We start from the raw sequence: 21,789 nt of genomic DNA, 5'->3' as shown, positions 1-21,789 counted from the left end.
AAAGCAATAGTTCACCCAAAAAATGAAAATTCTCTCTTCATTTACTCTAATTTATTCCAAACCTGTCTTTTGTTGAACACAATTAAAGATATACTGAAGACTGTTGGAAAAAACAGCCATTGACAACATAGTATTCTTTGTTCCTTATGTAGAAGAATGGTAATGCTTATCCAGTTTCCCAAAATGCCAGATTTGAGTAGAATAGCTTTAGGTGTGTCTTGGTTTTGTTCGTTTTCTCTGTCATCTGAGACACTTTTGTATTGAGGCTATGAGTGAAACTGAAGCTCAGATGTTGTGACAATAGTTTCGCCTTTTCTGCAGAACATGTTTGACTCGGTGGACATTATGGAGGGCAAACTGGATTCAATGTCGCCTGTGGGCACAGACCTGGAGACTGTCAAACAGCAGATCGAGGAGCTGAAGGTATTGTTTTAATGTGTGTGTGTGTACTGGTTTTGGTGGTTTACAAGGACAGCGATTCATATAATTGCATGGTTATGACCAAGGTGTACTCTATAAAGGTAGTTTATGAGGACATGTCTTGTGTCCTTGTAATTCAAAACACTTAAAAATTATATTGAATGATATTCAAAATGTGCTACATGTCCTGTGAGGGTTGGGATTAGGGTTAAGGCCATATAATAAGCTGTTTTTAAAGTATAAAATACATTACGCCCATGGAGAGTCCTCATAAATCACCAACACCAATGGGTATGTGTACATTTGTCCTGGTTTTGGTGGTTTACAAGGACAGAACGTTATATAATGACATGGTTATGACCTAGTTGCGCACTATAAAGGTGGTTTATGAGGACATGTCTCGTGTACTTGTAATTCAAAACACTTAAAAATTATATTTAATGACATTTAAAATGTGCTACGTGTCCTGTGAGGGTTGGATTTAGGGTTAAGGCCAAATAATAAGACGTTTTTACAGTATAAAATACATTACGCCGATGGAGAGTCCTCATAAATCACCAATACCAAGGTGTGTGTACACATGTACTGGTTTTGGTGGTTTACAAGGACAGAACATCATATAATGATATGGTTATGATCTAGTTGCACTATATAAAGGTGGTTTATGAGGACATGCCTTGTGTCCTTGTAATTCAAAACCCTTAAAAATTATATTTAGTGATATTCAAAATGTGCTACGTGTCCTGTGAGGGTTGGGTTTAGGGTTAAGGCCAAATAATAAGACGTTTTTACAGTATAAAATACATTACGCTGATGGAGAGCCTTTGTAAATTACCAATACCAAGGTGTGTGTACACATGTACTGGTTTTGGTGGTTTACAAGGACAGAACATCATATAATGATATGGTTATGATCTAGTTGCATTCTATAAAGGTGGTTTATGAGGACATGTCTTGTGTCCTTGTAATTCAAAACACTTAAAAATCATATTTAATGACATTTAAAATTTCCCACACTACATATGAGGGTTGGGATTAGGGGTAAGGCCATATAATTAGCTGTTTTTTACAGTTCGCCTATGGAGAGTCCTCATAAACCATCAATACCAATGTGTGTGTGTGGGAGATTTTCTCTCATACCCATGACGCGGTGCTTTTTCTCAAAGTCATGGCTGATCCACATCAAAGTTTGAAGCTCTTTATCTGCAGTCTCTTTGATTTCTGATTGTTTGATGGCTATAATTGAGCCGTCAGAGCACGCCGCAGCTGTGTTTACACACTTTGACTCGTCTTATACTGTCGATTTAACCCTCTGCAATTGTGGAAGTTTAACCAATAATGCTGTTGAAATGAATCACAGGTGAACTAATGTGGTTTCAGGCTGAGATTTGATTTGTGTGCACATTCCTATGAATCTAGAGACAGTTCTCAATAGCATAGCAGTGTTTTATTGTTAAGAGAGTCAGGAATGTCTTCAATGAATGTGTACAGGCAGGACAAAAACAAGCGCTGCCAAAATATCTAGCTCATGCATTAAAGCATTGCTATTTTACAGTAGTGATGGGAGAAAGAACTCTTTTAAAAGCTTCAAAACAATCAAACGAGTTGCTCCGCAATATGAAGCGTTGCAAACAGCACATGCCAGGCACACTTGCTGAATAAACCATGCAAATGCAACATAAGTGCTGACAAAACATGCATTATAATTGCATCTTGTGCAATTTTACATCTTGTGAACTTTAAAGTGACAGTATAACCTATAAATGCACTTAGCTTATCATCTAAATAAATATTAAGTGTCTGCATAATATGCGTTCTTACATTTTCAAGGCTTACATATTGTTTGTTTCATAATGGGCTCTGCTAAATAAGCCAATAGACTGTTAACAATTAACTATTATTGCTTTTCATTGTACAAATGTCTCATTAAAACTTATAAAACTGATCCAAGGTCAGGTAGCATCTATGAAAATCACTATTTATGTCATAAATCTGTCATCACTATTTTAAAGTGCCCTAATATTGATTTAAAATCCCTTATAAAAAGTTTAAAAGGATCTAAGGTCAGTTTTGTCAGGCTATGATCTATTACTGAACCGATATCGAATTGTCTGCATCGCGGTGCATCGAAAAACAATTAATTTTGACACCCCTAGTTGTTAGATTAATTCAGTCTTAGTATTTCAATTAAAAAACAAAAGATTTCATTTAACGAAAATGTTTTTAGACCAACAGTTTTCATTTTAGTTTACTAAAATAACCAAAGCTTTAGCTCTCCACCAGCCTGAATAAACCTGAGCAATGCTTGCAGTGTAAGTGCGGCTATAGAGAAACTGTACTGTAATATATAATGTGTATGTGTGTGTGTGCATAGGAGTTTAAAGGGGAAGCGTACCAGCTGCAGATTGAGATGGAGAGGCTGAACCATCAGGCCGGGCTCCTGCTGAAGAAGGTGATGGATGAAGACGACCGAACCTCCATCTCAGAGCCGATGAACGAGCTCAAGATGCTCTGGGAAAACCTGGACAAGAAGATTATCAACAGACAGGTCAGACACTCGCTGGATCTGAAACTTAAAGTCAACATCCGCCTGGATATACTTTATCCCTTATATATTATATTATATTATATTATATTATATTATATTATATTATATTATATTATATTATATTATTCTATATTCTATTATATTATATTATATTATATTATATTATATTATATTATATTTTATTATATTATATTATATTATATTATATTATATTATATTATATTTTATTATATTATATTATATTATATTATATTATATTATATTATATTATATTATTCTATATTATATTATATTATATTATATTATATTATTTATATTATATTATATTACATTATATTATATTATATTATATTATATTATATTATATTATATTATATTATATTATATTATATTATATTATATTATACATATTATATTATACATATTATATTATATTAAATTATATTATATTATTCTATATTATATTATATTATATTATATTATATTATATTATATTATATTATATTATACATATTATATTATATTATATTATATTATATTATATTATACATATTATATTATATTAAATTATATTATATTATTCTATATTATATTATATTATATTATATTATATTATATTATATTATATTATATTATATTATATTATATTATACATATTATATTATATTATATTTTAGTATATTATATTTTATTATATTTTATTTTATTTTATTTTATTTTATTTTATTTTATTTTATTTTATTTTATTTTATTTTATTTTATATTATATTTTATTATATTTAATTTAATTTAATTTAATTTTATATTATATTTTATTATAGTGTTCATAAAAATAGTTGGATAAGAGCATAGCTTCTGACTGCTGTTTGTCTCTGTGTGTTGCAGCACAAGCTGGAGGGGGCGCTGTTGGCTCTCGGGCAGTTCCAACATGCTTTAGATGAACTTTTGGCCTGGCTCACACACACTGAAGAGCTGCTCGGGGAACAGAGGAAGGCTTGCGGAGACCCGAAAGCCATCGAGATCGAGCTCGCGAAACACCACGTACGTCATGCAGAAAACAAGCTTAGAGTTATGCCACACAAATCACTAATGCAATTGTGTGCACAGTTCTGTGATCAGTAGTAAAGCCAGAGGGCACTCTCTCACAGAAACCCCAAACTTGACTTCAAAAAACAAAGGAAATCCTCATAGTGTTGCGTTATAAACAGAGGATGTGACTGCTTGCATTGATTCAGCGTGATCAATATTCACACGACTACAGAATCATCTGACAGAGGGATTCATTTCAAACACTCAAAACATTGAAAATATGATCGTAAAATCAAAGCATCTGTCTTTTGGTTCTGTCAGGTGTTGCAGAATGACGTTCTGGCCCATAAGAGCACGGTGGAGGCGGTGAACAGGGCCGGATGTGACCTGATGGAGTCCAGCGCTGGAGAAGAGGCTCGAGGCCTGCAGAGCAAGCTGGAGAACCTGAACCAGCGCTGGAAAAGCATCCTGGAGAAGACGGAGCAGAGACGCCAGCTTCTGGACTCAGCTCTGCTGCAGGTCAGACAACAACACTGATCTGGCAACCCGCTCGACACACTGATCTGGCAACCCGCTCAACACACTGATCTGGCAACCCACTCAAAACACTGATCTGGCAACCCGTTCGACACATTGATCTGGCAACCCGTTCAACATACTGATCTGGCAACCCGCTCAACACACTGATCTGGCAACCCGCTCGACACACTGATCTGGTAACCCGTTCAACACACTTATCTGGCAACCCACTCAACACTGATCTGGCAACCCGCTCAACACACTGATCTGGCAACCCGCTCAGCACACTGATCTGGCAACCCGCTCAACACACTGATCTGGCAACACACTCATCTAGCAACCCACTCAATGGACTGATCTGGCAACCCGCTTAACACACTGATCGGGCAACACACTCATCTAGCAACCCGGTCAATGGACTGATCTGGCAACCCGCTCAACACACTGATCTGGCAGCAACACTTATCTAGCAACCCCCTCAATGCACTGATCTGGCAACCCACTCAACACACTGATCTGGCAACACACTCATCTAGAAACCCGCCCAATGCACTGATCTGGCAACCCACTCAACACACTGATCTGGCCACCCGCTCGACAGACTGATCTGGCAACCGGCTCAACACAGATCTCAGCCCTGCTGCAGGTCAGACAACAACACTGATCTGGCAACCCACTCGACACACAGATCTGGCAACCCCCTGCACTACCTAAAGTGGACAAATGATTGATGATGGCCTCAACAGGAGGCCAAAAATGTACTCTTAATCCTGAAGAATGTAAAAAAGAAGCCGTAAAAGGTCCACACACACACACACACACACACACACACACACACACACACACACACGCGCGCACACACACACACACACACACACACACACACACACACACACTCATAGAGTCGGCTTTGATGTATGAAACTGTAAAGTTGACACTGAATTATTAGAATTTGTTAGTTGAGAATTAGAAACAATTTCGAAGAATAGTATGCTCCTAATGCGTGCTTAAATATCTAGATAAGTTCTTGCTATATTTGACTAACAAAGAATTAAACATCTTAAGACTCGAGGTTAGTTTCAAGACAAAAAATAAGGCCCAATCTCAATTCTCCCCCTTAGCCCTTCACCTTACCCCTCCCCCCCGTTTTGCGCGTTCACGTGAAGGGGTAGGGGTGTCCCAATTCTCTTTAGTTTAAAGGCGTAGGGCTAAGGGGAAGGGATGAATAGCCCTTCAAACTGAGTTTTTCAGGAGCACACTCGAAACCGAGGGGTAAGAAATTTTCCCAGAATGCACCAGCCACAACGGCAGCATGGCTGCACATGGAAGTAAGGAGATGCACAAATTAGTATTTTTTGTTATTATTATGAATTTTTACAATAAACAAGCACATGTTTTAATACATTCATAACCGCGTTCGTGTTTTACTGTCATGCTTTTATAAAAAAACTTTAAATTTGGGTATCCATAATAATTGTTATGAAGCGGACAGGAGACAGAGGTAAGGAAACGTTAGGGTGTTTATTGAATGACAACAAGGAGCACATGAAGGATAGCCAGGAGGATCAGGAATGATGTTGGGGTCTTTTCCTCCGTGGCTGGGTAACAGGAATACACGAGGATGGACAGCACACACCAGATACAGCTGACAGAGGATGACACAGACTTGGAAGGACTGGAAGACAGGACGATTCGGGAGGACCAGGAAGACTAGGAGGAATACAAAGAGAACAGGTAAGTAAATCGTTTGTTTAGCTGAGGATGACTACGCTGAGTGGTCGCTCAGTTGTCCGCTTTCGTCGAGACGAGCCCGGACAATGAGCGACTGGAGTGCTGTGCTTTTATCTGGTGCTCGTGAATGTGATGCAGCTGTGTGCTCATTAGAAGTCAGGTGATGGTGATCTTCGTGAGTGGGGGTCGTGAGAGCCTGACCAATCCATGACAGTACCCCCCTCCCCAGGGCCCGCTCCTGAGGGCCGACACCTCCGACGCCGTGGTGGTCTCCCTCTGCCTCTAGGCGCTGGGAACTCAGGGTGGCTCTCATGAAACTCCACCATGAGACTAGGATCGAGAATATCAGCTCTGGGAACCCATGTCCTTTCTTCGGGGCCGTACCCTTCCCAGTCCACCAGGTACTCCAACTGGCCACCACGACGTCGGGAACGCAAGATCTCCTTCACTGCGTAGACGGCTCCTTCTTCTAGGAGCAGTGGAGGAGGGGGTTCCTCTTCGTGGTCAGGCTCTGTGGAGGGAAGAACAGGATCGTGATAGGGTTTCAGGAGTGATACGTGGAATGTAGGGTGAATACGGTAGAGAGAGGGTAATTGTAGTTTGTAGGTGACGGGGTTAACCTGTTCCACGATGGTGAAGGGACCAACAAATCGGGGACTTAACTTGCGAGAGGGCAGTCGCATGCGTATGTCCCGGGTGGATAGCCACACCTTTTGTCCGGGTGTGTATCTGGGTTCTTCAGACCTTCTTCTATCGGCGGTTACCTTGCTTCGACGGACTGCCCTCTGCAGATGTTGATGAGCCTCGTCCCAGACTCTCTCGCTCTCCCGGAACCAGTGATCCACTGCGGGGACATCAGATGGTTCGCCATCCCAGGGAAAGAGCGGTGGTTGGAAGCCCAGGACGCACTGGAATGGCGTGAGTCCGGTGGAGGGTTGCCGCAGTGAATTTTGGGCATATTCTGCCCAGCCCAAATACTGGCTCCAGGAGCTCTGGTGACCACTGCAGAAGGTCCTCAGGAACCGTCCCACCTCCTGAATCTTCCTCTCTGTCTGCCCGTTGGTTTGGGGATGATATCCAGAAGAGAGGCTGACGGCCACACCTAGGAGCTTGAAGAAGGCTTTCCATAGACGTGAGATGAACTGTGGACCTCTGTCCGACACAATATCTTCTGGAATACCAAATGACCTGAAGACTTGATTAAAGATATTGTCGGCTGTTTCAAAGGCTGTGGGAAGACCTTTCAGAGGGATTAGTTTGACAAACTTTGAGAATCTATCTACTATGACTAGAATACAGGTATTACCTTCTGACGAAGGGAGATCAGTGATAAAGTCCACTCCTAGGTGTGACCAGGGACGGTTCGGAATCGGCAAGGGATGGAGCTTTCCAGCGGGTAGATGACGTGGGCTCTTGGATTGGGCACAGTCCTTACAGCCCTGAACATATTGCCTCACATCCCTTGCCATGTTTGGCCACCAGAATCGTTGGGATACTAGCGAGAGAGTATTGTTGATCCCTGGATGTCCAGTGCCTAGCGAGGTATGTAAGGAGTGGATCAGATCTACCCGGTGTTCAGGTGGTATGAACTGCCGATGAGGAGGGCATCCCGGCGGAGCAGGGGCTTCCGGAGTGGCAACGACTGGAGGAGCGTTCCAGGTGATCGGACAAATGGAGATGTGTTCGGGAAGAATCTTCGTTGGGAGTTCTTCATGATCGTGATGCTCGTGTAAACGAGAGAGAGCGTCTGCTCTTAGATTCTTGGGTCCTGGACGATAGGAAATGGAGAAATCAAAACGTGAGAAGAAAAGTGACCATCTGGCTTGACGTGGACATAGTCTCTTGGCCTCTTTGATATATTGGAGGTTTTTGTGATCTGTGATCACCTGGAACGGATGTTTGGCTCCCTCCAACCAGTGACGCCACTCCTCCAAGGCTAGCTTGATTGCTAGCAGCTCCCTGTCTCCTATGCTGTAATTCTGCTCCGCCGGGCTCAACTTCCGAGAGAAATAGGCACAGGGATGCAGTCGGGGCGGTGTATCATGATGTTGAGATAATACTGCCCCGACGCCGGTGGTGGATGCGTCCACTTCCACCACGAAAGGAAGATTTGGGTCAGGATGAGTCAGGAGTGGGGCCCTTGTGAACTCCTTCTTAAGAAGGCGGAAGGCTGCGGCTGCTTCTTTGGTCCACTCCAGTCCTTTGGGTTTACCCTTGAGGAGATTAGTGAGAGGTGATGTAATCCTGCTGTAGTCCTTGATAAACCGTCTATAAAAGTTAGCAAACCCAAGAAACCTCTGGAGCTCCTTAATGGAAGTGGGTTCTGACCAGGATAGAACAGCCTCAATTTTCTTCCCATCCATACGTATACCGGTTTGATCAATGATGTATCCCAAGAAATGAATCGACTTCTGGTGGAATGAGCATTTCTCCGCTTTGAGGTAGAGGTGATGTTCTCTCAATGTGTGTAGGACCTCCGCAACGTGTTGGCGATGTTCGGCCTCACTCCGGGAGTAAATGAGGATGTCATCTATGTACACTATTACAAAGTGGTGAAGAAACTCCCGGAGGACTTCATGAATGAAGTTTTGGAATACGGAGGGGGCGTTGACCAGACCGTAAGGCATGACCTCATATTCATAGTGGCCAGTAGGGGTCACGAATGCTGTCTTCCATTGGTCCCCCTCACGTATTCTTATCAGATTATACGCGCTGCGGAGGTCCAATTTAGTGAAGACTTTAGCTTCTCGGAGCTGTTCCAAAGCGGCTGGTACCAGAGGAAGGGGATATCGGTATTTTACTGTACCGTTATTTAGGACCCTGTAGTCGATGCATGGACGCAGCCCTCCGTCCTTCTTGGCCACAAAGAAGAAGCTTGAGGCGGCTGGTGATTTTGAGTGACGTATGTACCCCTGACTCAGAGCCTCCCTTATGTAATCTTCCATTGCCTGATTCTCTGGAAGCGAGAGCGGGTAGATCCTACCTCTTGGCAACTGGGCATCTGGAACTAGGTCGATCGCGCAGTCCCATGGCCGATGCGGCGGTAGCTGGGAAGCTCTCTTGGGGCAGAAGACATCATGAAAGGAGCTGTACTCCTTAGGAATGTGGATAGACTGCTTCTCAGGAGGGCTCTCGACCGATGTTGCAAACAAAGAAATGGGGTTCCGACCTTGAAGAGGGAGATTTGGAAAACAGGTAGGTGTACATCCAGATCCCCATTTCTTTATCTCTCCTGTGCCCCAAGAGATGATGGGATCGTGCTTCACCAGCCACGGGCGCCCTAGAATGATGTCCATATTTGCACCCTCCAGAACCAGAAATTGAATCCTCTCTTGATGTAACAGCCCCACTTGAAGAAGGATGTCTTCGCATTGTCGATGGATACGGGTCGAAGATCGAGTGCACTGGGTTATCGGTTGTATCTGGTATATATGCGAGGACGCCTCAGTACGGAGGTGGAGTTGACGACAGAGGGATTGGGAGATGAAGTTCCCTGCTGACCCGGAGTCGATGAGGGCTGTGACAAGGAGAGAAATAGAGGCAGTAGTTATTTGTACGGTGGTAGTAAGTGGTTTACATTGTTCAATATTCGTACTGAATACACTCACTGAAGTCCGAATGGGACGAAGGGGACACTCCATACGGGTGTGTCCACTGACACCGCAGTATAGACACAGACCCCGGGTCAGCCTCCTCTGTCGTTCCGCTGATGTCAGTCTTCCAGACTCTATTATCATGGGTTCTGGTTCTGGAGAGGCTGTTGACTCAGGCGATTGGAGGAGTGCAGACGAGGGGGTGATGGTGTCCTGTTGATAGGAACGGAGACGATCGGAACATCGGAGAGAATGTTGGATGAATCTCTCCAGACCCATTGTATCATCTAATGTGGCCAGCTGGATTCGGAGAGTGGGTTCCAAGCCGAGCCGGTACGTGGTCAACAACGATCTCTCATTCCATCCACTTGCAGCTGCTAGAGTGCGAAACCGGAGAGCATATTCCTGTGTAGATAGAGTACCTTGCTTTAGATGATACAGCTGCTCTCCAGCGGCTACTTCCCCATCAGAACGTCCAAACACCTCTTTGAAATACTCCGTGAAGGTAGTGATGGAATTCATGACCGGCCCGGCTTGGTTCCAGATCGTCTCAGCCCATTTAAGTGCAGGTCCAGAGAGTAGTGATACGATGTAGGCGATCTTTGACTTATCTGTGGGATATAGAGAAGGTTGCATTTCGAATATGAGGGAACATTGTAACAGAAAACCATTGCACTCCCCCGCTCCGCCTGAGTAGGGCGCTGGTCGGGCCATGGGACTGGAAGGAAGGGCCGAAGAAGAAACTGTGGAGGCGGAAGTACTCGGTGCTGGTGGTGCGTTGGAAAGTGGAGCTGGTGGCTGTAGAATCCGCTTCAACTGGTCCACCAGCTCTTGAAAGTGATCGAGGGTGCTCATGTTGTCGTCGTTATGGGTCCGGGCTTCTGTTATGAAGCGGACAGGAGACAGAGGTAAGGAAACGTTAGGGTGTTTATTGAATGACAACAAGGAGCACATGAAGGATAGCCAGGAGGATCAGGAATGATGTTGGGGTCTTTTCCTCCGTGGCTGGGTAACAGGAATACACGAGGATGGACAGCACACACCAGATACAGCTGACAGAGGATGACACAGACTTGGAAGGACTGGAAGACAGGACGATTCGGGAGGACCAGGAAGACTAGGAGGAATACAAAGAGAACAGGTAAGTAAATCGTTTGTTTAGCTGAGGATGACTACGCTGAGTGGTCGCTCAGTTGTCCGCTTTCGTCGAGACGAGCCCGGACAATGAGCGACTGGAGTGCTGTGCTTTTATCTGGTGCTCGTGAATGTGATGCAGCTGTGTGCTCATTAGAAGTCAGGTGATGGTGATCTTCGTGAGTGGGGGTCGTGAGAGCCTGACCAATCCATGACAATAATATCTCCTGTACAGCAGTCCCACAACATTCTGTCACTCAATGACACTGGAATCGTCAGAAAAGTCTAGTGGCTGGGAATGACGTTGTTACAGTGTCTGGTATAATGTTAATGTTGTTTTCTTGTGTTTACATAGATGAATATGGCCACGGTGTAAACACACAGTACAGTTATGATCTTATTACCACATTATATCAGTATGATAACATGATAAATGCCTTCAGTGATTACCTGAAGATAAATACAAAAAATAAAGCAGCTGGAATAACTACAGCAGTCGCCATCGTCTGATCTCATATGAAGCAAGAGATCACGGTGACATATGACGTGCAGGTGATGTAGTGCTGCTGTCCCATTTCCTAGGGGTACATTTTGAAGGGGAAGGGGTAGGGTACAAAAACAGAATTGGGATTGGGCCTACATGTGAAACAGGTTCATTTCTTTCCCCAGTGGTTGATTACCACAGAACATTATATCATAAAAAATAATAAATAACTAATAAAAATGTATATATTATATTAGTAACAATAGTTACATTTTCCAAAATATTTGCTCTAATTATTAACAAAATTACTAGCCTTCTAGTGAAATTATATTTATATACAAAATGTATTTATTTATATTTATTTACAAGTCAGAATTATTAGCCCCCCGTTTATTTTTCCCCCAATTTCTGTTTACCAGAGCAGATTTCTTCAACACATTTCTGCGCATAATAGTTTTAATAACTCATCTCTAATAACTGATTTATTTTCTCTTTGTCATGATGACAGTAAATAATATTAGACTAGATATTTTTCAAGACAGCTTAAAGTGAGATTTAAAGGCTTAACTGGGTTAATTAGGTTTATTAGGCAGGTTAGGGTAATTAGGCAAGTTATTGTATTACGATGGTTTGTTCTGGAGACTATCGGAAAAGCAAATTGCTTAAAGGGGCTAATAATATTGACCTTAAAATGGTGTTTAAAAAATTAAGAACTGCTTTTATTTTAGCCGAAATAAAACAAATAAGACTTTCTCCAGAAGAAAAAATATTATCAGACATACTGTGAAAATTTCCTGAATTAAACATAATTTGGGAAATATTTAAAAAAGAAAAGAAAATTCAAAGGGGGGTGAATAATTCTGACTTGAACTGTATATTTTTTTCCAAAATTCTCCAAGTGCTTTGCAATGAAGAGAAGGCTTTTTAACACTTGTTTAAACACAGTTAATAATTAATATATAATTATTATATAAACTAACATATTATATAAACTATATAAACTAACAAAATAGTTTATTAACTGATTTCTTTTCTCTTTGCCATGATGACAGCACATAATATTAGACTAGATATTCTTCAAGACACTAGTATTCAGCTTAAAGTGACATTTAAAGGCTTAACTAGGGTAATTAGGCTAGTATTTGGACAAACAAAAGTGGTTTGTTCTGTAGACAATCAAACAAAAAATTATAATTTAGAAAGGGGGCTAATAATATTGACCCAAACATCATATACAAATGTAAACGTTCTATAAAATTGTAGACTTTTTATATAAGATTAAATACTTTCTCCAGTACAAAATAAATATAATAGGAAATATTATTTTAAAAATTTCCTTACTCAGCACTTATTAGAAATATAATCAAAATTGCAAGCCTTTACTTCAGACAAAATGAGTCTAACCTAATAACCTTCAAAACATCTAGTGCTCCACAGACTTCCACCAGAGACTGTCATTCAGGGTTAATCTTTCACATTATAGGAGAGCAGATTTGTCTGTTTATTGTGTGTGCTTGTGGAGGCCCAGACACTATTGTTCTGGGTTCAGAATTCCTGCAAACTTGGCATTTTAGGGCTAATAATGTGCGCTCGTTCATCAGGCCGGTGCACTGTGATCAGCACTCCTCCTCCAGCGCTAATGAATGTGTGTGAAGTGTATTGTGTGCGTGAAGTGTATTGTGCTGTGTTTTTCAGGCTCAGGGTTTCCATGGCGAGATTGAAGACATGCAGCGGTGGCTGAAAGACAGCGAGCGTCAGCTGTTAGCATCTAAAGCTGTCGGAGGTTTACCAGACACGGCCCGCGAGCAGCTCAACACACATCTGGTATGAGTTTAACACACACACACACACTAATAACACAATCAACAATCAGGATGAATAGATTAGTGCATTGGTTATTGAGATCAGTTTTGCTTGCTTTGGTTTATTAAAGCTTTCTATTAGATAAAAGGCCTGTTTAGAAGTACGATTCTCCCCAAAACTGAACTTTGTCCTTGATTTATCAACCTCACCACATTATTAACCCTTTTTCTTCCATTATACTCAGTGTTGTAAAGAAAGAAATACTCAAATGACTGTAATTCAGTAGTACCATTCATTCATTCATTCATTTTTGTTTCGGCTTAGTCCCTTTATTAATCTGGGGTCGCCACAGTGGAATGAACCGCCAACTTATACAGCATATGTTTTGCATCCACGAAGATCTCAAAAATCTTTACATGCAGTGACCCGGAGACTGTTTAGACTGGATGTCACTGATGAGAAGATGAAGGATCTATATATATAGACCATTTTGAGGGATGTAAACAAAAACAATGGTCCCAACGTATTTCCTGTTTTACATATTTAATTTCTATAGCTTCCGAGAGTCCAAAAAGAGCCACATATTGATAAATAATGTCATGATAGCAGTTTTAACATTAAGTTATGATTGAATTGCCTTTTGTTACTAGTTTAATAACAAGCTGGAAATGTTCAAGGGCCAATGACATCACCACATTGAAATGGTCTATGTATATATATATATATATATATATATATATATATATATATATATATATATATATATATATATATATATATATATATATATATATATATATATATATATATATATATATATATATATATATATATATATATATATGTCAAACAATTAAATCCAAAATACAAGTTTGCATTTACATATTATACTTGCGTACTGTGTATATACATGTATAATTACACATATATGACATATATATATATATATATATATATATATATTCATATGTAATTATATATTGTATAAACAACTCAACTCAACTCAATTTATTTCTATAGCACTTTCAACAAGCATTTTATACAAAATAGTAATGGATTTATTTATATAAAGAAAAATATACACAGCACGCACAAATATATTTCGTAAATATGAACGTTTATTTTGGATGTGATTAATTGTTTGACCCCTCCCTTATCCACTAAAATCCTTATCTTTTCCACTCCCTTATCCACTAAAAGTCAGAAAATATTACTTTATAAATTGTAAACCTGAATAAATATGTATATATATATATATATATATATATGTACTATATATATATTTCACTCAAAATTGAAAATTCAGCCATCATTTCTCTCCCTTAATTTGTTCCAAAAACTTTGAGTTTCTTCTGTTGAACAAAGAAAACCTGTAACCACTGACTTCTGTAATACCAAAAACAGATTAAAAACAATAGAAGTCAATGGTTACGGGTTTTCAGCTGTTTTATTAAGATCTTCATATAGTAACAGAAGACAGGAGCTTTAATTTTCTCATTTTTGGGTGAACTATCCCTTTCAAATAACCTAATTACTGGCATAAAAGTGACATTACCAAACCATTCAGTAATAATTTCAGATGGCACTTTTGGATCTTGGATTTTTTTATCTGACTAAAGACTTTTTGCTCTTTCAGCTAAACATCTACACCCAAACATCATAAATATCTCTCTGCACAAGAAACATGATGTGTGTGTGTGTTTGCAGGAGCTCTGCAGTACGCTGGAAGTAAAGGAGGAAATATACAAGCATCTCCTTGAGCGAGGACAGCAGATTTTGGCCATGACCCCTGAAGGTCAAGACAGCACCACAGAACTGGACCTGCGGAACCTGCAGGACAAGTGGGAGAGTGTTCAGACCAAAGTCAAGGAGAGGAAGGTGCGTCTGGTTTACTATTTCCAGTCCATGAAGGCTAATAACTGATTTCGTTTATCTTTGCCATGATGACAGCACATAATATTAGACTAGATATTGTTCAAGACACTAGTATTCAGCTTAAAGTGACATTTAAAGGCTTAACTAGGGTAATTAGGGTAAAGTTAGGGTAATTAGGCAGGTCATTGTATAACAGTGGTTTGTTCTGGAGACAATCCAAAACTAATATTGCTGAAGGGGGCTAATAATATTGACCTTAAAATGGTTTAATAATAATTAAAAACTGCTTTTATTCTAGCCTAAATAAAACAAATAAGACTTTCTCCAGAAGAAAAAGTATAATAGGAAATACTGTGAACTTCAACTGTAGCTGTGATATCAGATCTCTGAGCGGTTTGCTTTGATATGGTCTGATAAATCTTGTTTTTTCCACCTGAGCACATGCCCAAACTGAGCTATAAATCCCTACAGAACAAAGCAGGCTTGTGTGTTGTCTATAAAAAGGTGCTGACGTGGAATAAATGAATAGATCAGCCAAAAACTCAAATTCTGTCATCGTCTACTCAGCCTTGCCATCTTTGATTCATTTTTTGGGAACACTTTACAGTATGGTACGACGTAGTTAATGTTAGTCAATTAATTTACCTACGTGAACAAATAATGAGCAATATATTTATTATAGTTTCTATTCATCTTTGGTAATGGAAGTACAGATGTTCATTGTCGGTTCATGATCTAATGCATTAGTAAATTAATACTTAATACTTAATAAATGCTGTACAAACATTATGTAAATACATCAACTAACCGGTATTGTAAAGTTTGACCAGATTTTCGCACAAAAGTAGAACGTTTAAAGAATGTCCATGCTGCTCTTTCATGTACAATGACCATATGTGATGTAAAGCTGAAATAAACAACATTACTTTAACTCTTTATATGGCAATCATTGAAATCCTTATTTAAAATAACTTAGTAGAGTTACAGCAGGGTTAGTACAAGACTTTTGATTGGTTATGACTTAAACTAGACACTTCCAAGAGCAACAAATAATAACTTGACTTCTAGTTGGAAAGTGTCAGAAGGTGAATTTCTCTGCTGAATCATCTGTTGATCTGCATCCCAATCATCACTAATACTGCAGAAGACCTACTGGAACCCACATGGAGCCAAAATTCTCACTGAAATCAGTCAAGTTTGGTGAAGGAGAAATCATGGTTTGGGGTTACATTCAGTATGGGGGCATGCGAGAGATCTGCAGAGTGGATGATCCACATCAACAGCCTGAGGTATCAAGACATTTGTGCTGCCCATTACATTATAAACCACAGGAGAGGGCCAATTCTCCAGCAGGATAGCGCTCCTTCTCATACTTCAGCCTCCACATCAAAGCTCCTGAAAGCAAAGAAGGTCAAGGTGCTCCAGGATTGGCCAGCCCAGTCACCAGACATGAACATTATTGAGCATGTCAGGGGTAATCATTCAAAATCAAGGCATGATCATATTTTATTGTGGTGAATTAAGCGCAATCTAGAGGCCTTTTCATATAAGCCACTTCCGATACCAAATGATCAACTAGAAGTTGGAAAGGCGACAAGACTTTGGTCAGGTAGTGTACATATTAGCATATTATCACTAACAAAAAACTCAAAAACAATCATATCCGTTCATAGACTGACAGCAGATTCATGTAAAGGTTTCATTAGTTAATGTATTTACTAGCATGATCTAATAATGAACATTAGTTGCACTGCATTTATTAATCTTTACTAATGCATTATTAACATCCAATTTCATGCTTGGTATCATTAGTAAATGCACTCTGAGTAAACAAGAATGAACAACTTTATTTTAATTAACTAACGTTAACAAAGATGAATAAATACTGTAATAAATGTCTTGTTCATTGTTTGTTCATGTCAGTAAATGCATGAACTAATACAACCTTATTGTAAAGTGTTACCATGTAAACCGGACTCATGTAGCTGTGTTAAATCAGCATCCTTTCACTAACAATTTGACCACACAGAGCCTCGTCTGTAGCACTGAAGTCATCCATTAGATCTGGCAGACTTGACAAATACATCTTTTCTCATCTGATGCTAAGCAGACACCACATCACATTACACACAGTACAGTGAGTCAGATTCTGCGGGATGAGATCACCGTGTGATTATGATCCAAGAGAAGCTCCTGTGTCTCATATCCTCCAGTGACAGCAGGAAAAATGATCCCAGTCGCCGAACATAACATCATATTCCGGAAAATAGCAAGTGCTGGCTTGTTAGCTTTTCTTAGCAAGCAGAATTAAGGACGGTTTGGAGACATGTTTTCCACCACTACGTGCTACAGTAGTCCGGTTTTATTACAGGTAGTCTCAACACTAAGCAAATCCTATGAAACGCTTTGAAAAGCACAGTATGAAGACCTGTTTACACCAAACACGATAGCAATAAATACAAATATAACGATAAATACATGTACAGGGTTTCTGCAACTTAAATTTAAGACATTTTAAGTCATTTTTAAGACCATTATGAATGAAATTTTAGACTCAGACAGGGCTAAACGCTAGGGAGTTAAAAAAAAATACATTTAATAATACAAATTAATAATTTAATAATAAAAACTGTAAATATTTTTAGATATTTCTTAGCTAAATATTTAAAATTTTGGGTCGAAACAAGCAAGCTCTAGTTGTAAACACACATTTATTTGAACATTATTGACATAAGTTGTAAAAACGCTAATAAACTCAATTTAAGCGCTACATGCGTCTGTCCAAGTCTGGATAACCTTTAAACAAATGTTATTGTAAGTCGAATAATTAAACCATTATGGTAAATAGAGTTAAAAAGGACATTTGTAAATGAATAGTTGAAAGTTTTATTGAGATTGGAATTGTTGGTTATTGATTTCGTGTAGCTATACACGAAAAAAGGAAAGTTAAGACCTTTTTTATAAAAAAAGATATACATTTTCAGTAAATGTGAGACTTTTTAAGGGCTACAAAGTTGTTTTTGAGATTTAAGACATTTTAAGACCCTGTGGACACCCTAATTTTCACTGAAACGGGAATATTAAGTAGCTTTAAGTAGTATTCCATAATTAGTTAAAGTCGCAGTATATAATTTTGTCCACTAGAGGGCGTGTATTGACAACAAACAAATGCGTAATTTGGAGGATGGCGTGAAAATCATGGGAGTGTGGTCATCTTCTAAGTGTGGAATCATAAGAGTTGTGGTTTTAACTCGAAACAATGCAATTTGTAAAGTAATATTTTCTGTCATTTATCGCAGTGGTCCCCAACCTTTTTATCACCACTAACCAGTCAACGCCAGGGGGGAGGTTGTCTTGTCAAGTGACGAGCACGGTGTGCTCACGGCATTCTGAAAACTTGAGATGTATGCCTGCTGCTCCCAATATGCGTGCCTCCATTAGAAATGATGAACTTGCGCATTTGTGACCTCCAGCAGTTGATCTTCTTGCACACATGCTGGATTCACCTGATTTATTAACAAATGGGTTGCGAATCCATTCCTTCACAGTTTGTGGATGCTTCACTGAGTCTTTCCCCATTCACAAAGAACCTTTCCAAAGACGTCTGTTCTTACTCATTTTGCTGCTTGTGGGTTAAATTTTGGCACTCAAAGCGAGAGAATACAGTCACTTATCAAAATTAAATATTTTTTCAAATAAAAGACAGTTCAGACTCAGATAATAAATAAAATGGAAACAATGAATGATTTCTCGTGCGGCCCATTGGGGACCACTGATTTAGTGGATGTATCATATAAGAGACCTACTATATCTTTGCCAAACAAGTGGTTCTAACTGATTGAATTTGCATTTTAAACCTTAAATAAAATGTAAAAAGCTATCCTTTGTTTTATTTAATTTGTTAAGTTTACAGCTTCTGTACACTCAAAGTCATTCCACAGAAATCAACCTTTTTAATTACAAAATTCTGTGCAGAAATAACAAAAAATCCACCTATTTTGTCTGATTCAAAGCAAAAACAATATTATTTTACTCACCCCATTGGCAGATTATTTTGCTTGTTTTATTAAAAACAACGTACTTAATATTGACTCATTATTTCTGAAAACAACACTATATTCGTTGCTCAATTTTTTTACTTAAGAGTTTTAAATATTTGGACTAGAAACAAGACACCAACTCAAAGTAAGGAAAGCATCATTTATTTATTTAGTGTGGTTTATTTATAAACTAATTTCGAGAGGATCACGTGCTTATGATCAACACGGTTGGCTCCTCATTAGCTCCGTAAAGTGACCCATTAGATGATTACGGAAGCATTATAAATAACCAGAGTTTTTCACTCCAGTTATCTTCGTCTTGAAGCTTCCCCCTCCTTCCTCCCCTACTTCCTCCCTCTTTTTTCCGATAGGGCGACACGGTGGCCCAGTGGCTAGCACTGTTGCCTCACAGCAAGAACACCGCTGGTCCAACCTCCAAATAGGCTGGTTGGTGTTTCTGTGCGGAGTTTACATGTTCTCCCCGTGTTCGCGTGGATTTCCCCCGGGTCCCCCGGTTTCCTCCCACCGTCCAAAAACATATACCATAGCAATAGATTAAACCAAATTATCACCGAAAACAACTTTAGTTTACACTTCTCACTTCTCTCGCCCTTCTAACGGGAGGGAGCCCCGGGCTCGAGGATATTACGAGCTCAGGGCTCTCTCCCGGGACAGCATGCCAAATACGCTTTATTGATTATCAGCTAAGTGTGAACTCTTGAATTAATTTTTTTCGTTTTACCTATGAATTTAATGCTCAACTTACAGTCTGAATGACTTTCAGTTGTTCTTGTTGGTGAAAATAAGTGTTTTAATGTGTGTGTTTGTGTACAGATCAAACTGGAAATTTTAGTTGTTTTAAAACTTTGACTTTTCCATACCGCGGTAAACCTAGAAACTGGTTATCGTCCCATGCCTATTCTGTGCACAATGAAATCCGAAGATAGTCCTGGAGAATGTTGACTTATGTGTATATATATATATATATATATATATATATATATATATATATATATATATATATATATATGTGTGTGTGTGTATATGTAAATGAATATATTTATTCAGGTTTAAATATTTGTCATATTATTGAATATCTAAATCTTGATTTGTCTTGAATACAATTTGTAAAGTAATATTTTCTGTCTTTTAGTGAACATGAGAGTGCATATATACTTCTGTATATCTTTGATTACCAAACAAGAGGTTCTAATTGATTGAATTTGTATTTTTAAAGCTTAAATAAACAAGTTAAAAGTCATAATTTGTTTTATGTTCTTTAAGTTTTCAGCTCCTTTACTCTCAAAATCATTCCATAGATATTGTACAAAATTCTGCACAGAAATAGCAAAACAAAAAGTCCACCGATTTAGTCGGATTCAAAGCGAAAACAGGATTATTTTGTTTGTTTTATTAAAAAAAAATTACTAAATGTTGGCTTATTATTTCTGAAAACAAGACAATATTTTTGCTTGTCTAAAAAAATGCTTCTTGATTTAAGAGTTTTTAGATATTTGGACTAGAAACCAGACAAAGCAACGCATCTTTATGTAGTGTATCTATGAATGTAATGCTCAACTTACAGTCTGAATGACGTATGCTCAGTTTCAAGAACAACTGTGTGCATTAATGTGTGTTTTAATGTGTCCAGGTCAAACTGGAGGAGGCTCTTGCCATGGCCACAGACTTCCATAACTCACTGCAGGATTTCATTAACTGGCTGACGCAGGCTGAACAGACGCTCACCATGGTGTCTCCTGCCTCGCTCATCCTGGAGACCATCATGTTCCAGATAGACGAGCATAAGGTCAGAGCTTTGACATGATTTATAGCTTCATATACACTCACCGGCCACTTTATTAGGTACACCTTACTAATACCAGGTTGGACCCTCTTTTGCTATTAGAACTGCCTTAATCCACCGTGGCATAGATTCAACAAGGTATTGGAAATATTCCTCAGAGATTTTGCTCCATATTGACATGATAGCATCATGCAGTTGCTGCAGATTTGTCGGCTGCAAATCCATGATGCCAATCTCTCGTTCCACCACATCCCGAAGGTGCTCTATTGAATTGGGATCTGGTGACTGTGGAGGCCATTTGAGTACAGTGAACTCATTGTCATGTTCAAGAAACCAGTCTGAGATGATTCACGCTTTATGACATGGTGTGTTATCCTGCTGGAAATAGCCATCAGAAGATGGAGACACTGTGCTCATAAAGGGATGGACATGGTCAGCAACAATACTCAGGTAGGCTGTGGCGTTGACACGATGCTCAATTGGTACTAATGGACCCAAAGTGTACCAATAAAATATCCCCCACACCATTAGATGGTTGTGTGTGAAAATCCCAGTAGATCAGCAGTTTCTGAAATACTCAAACCAGCCCGTCTGGTTCAAAGTCGTTCAAACGACTTCGTTCAAAGTCACTTAAATCACCTTTCTTCCCCATTCTGATGCTCGCTTTGAACTGCAGCAGATCGTCTTGACCTTGTCTACATGCCTAAATGCATTGAGTTGCTGCCATGTGATTGGCTGATTAGAAATTTGCATTAAAGAGCAGTTGGACAGGTGTACCTAATAAAGTGGCCGGTGAGTGTATTACAATA

The 21,789-nt window shown here is 39.2% G+C and overlaps 1 protein-coding gene across 1 annotated transcript in view; it reads left to right on the top strand.

Moving 5' to 3' along the window:
• Positions 1 to 21,789, top strand: part of dst (dystonin) — a 360,347-nt gene that overhangs the window by 291,132 nt on the left and 47,426 nt on the right. The window contains exons 79-85 of the mRNA XM_056470777.1: positions 322 to 423; positions 2,795 to 2,968; positions 3,854 to 4,009; positions 4,319 to 4,516; positions 13,154 to 13,282; positions 14,969 to 15,139; positions 20,828 to 20,983. Of these exons, the coding sequence (XP_056326752.1) occupies positions 322 to 423; positions 2,795 to 2,968; positions 3,854 to 4,009; positions 4,319 to 4,516; positions 13,154 to 13,282; positions 14,969 to 15,139; positions 20,828 to 20,983 (1,086 nt within the window). The remainder of the gene's footprint in view (positions 1 to 321; positions 424 to 2,794; positions 2,969 to 3,853; positions 4,010 to 4,318; positions 4,517 to 13,153; positions 13,283 to 14,968; positions 15,140 to 20,827; positions 20,984 to 21,789) is intronic.

This window comes from Danio aesculapii, chromosome 13 (genome assembly GCF_903798145.1).
Source record: "Danio aesculapii chromosome 13, fDanAes4.1, whole genome shotgun sequence".
NCBI classification, from domain to species: Eukaryota; Metazoa; Chordata; class Actinopteri; order Cypriniformes; family Danionidae; genus Danio; species Danio aesculapii.
The sequence above is the reverse complement of the archived record's forward strand: the minus strand, read 5'-3'. Positions and strand labels throughout refer to the sequence as shown.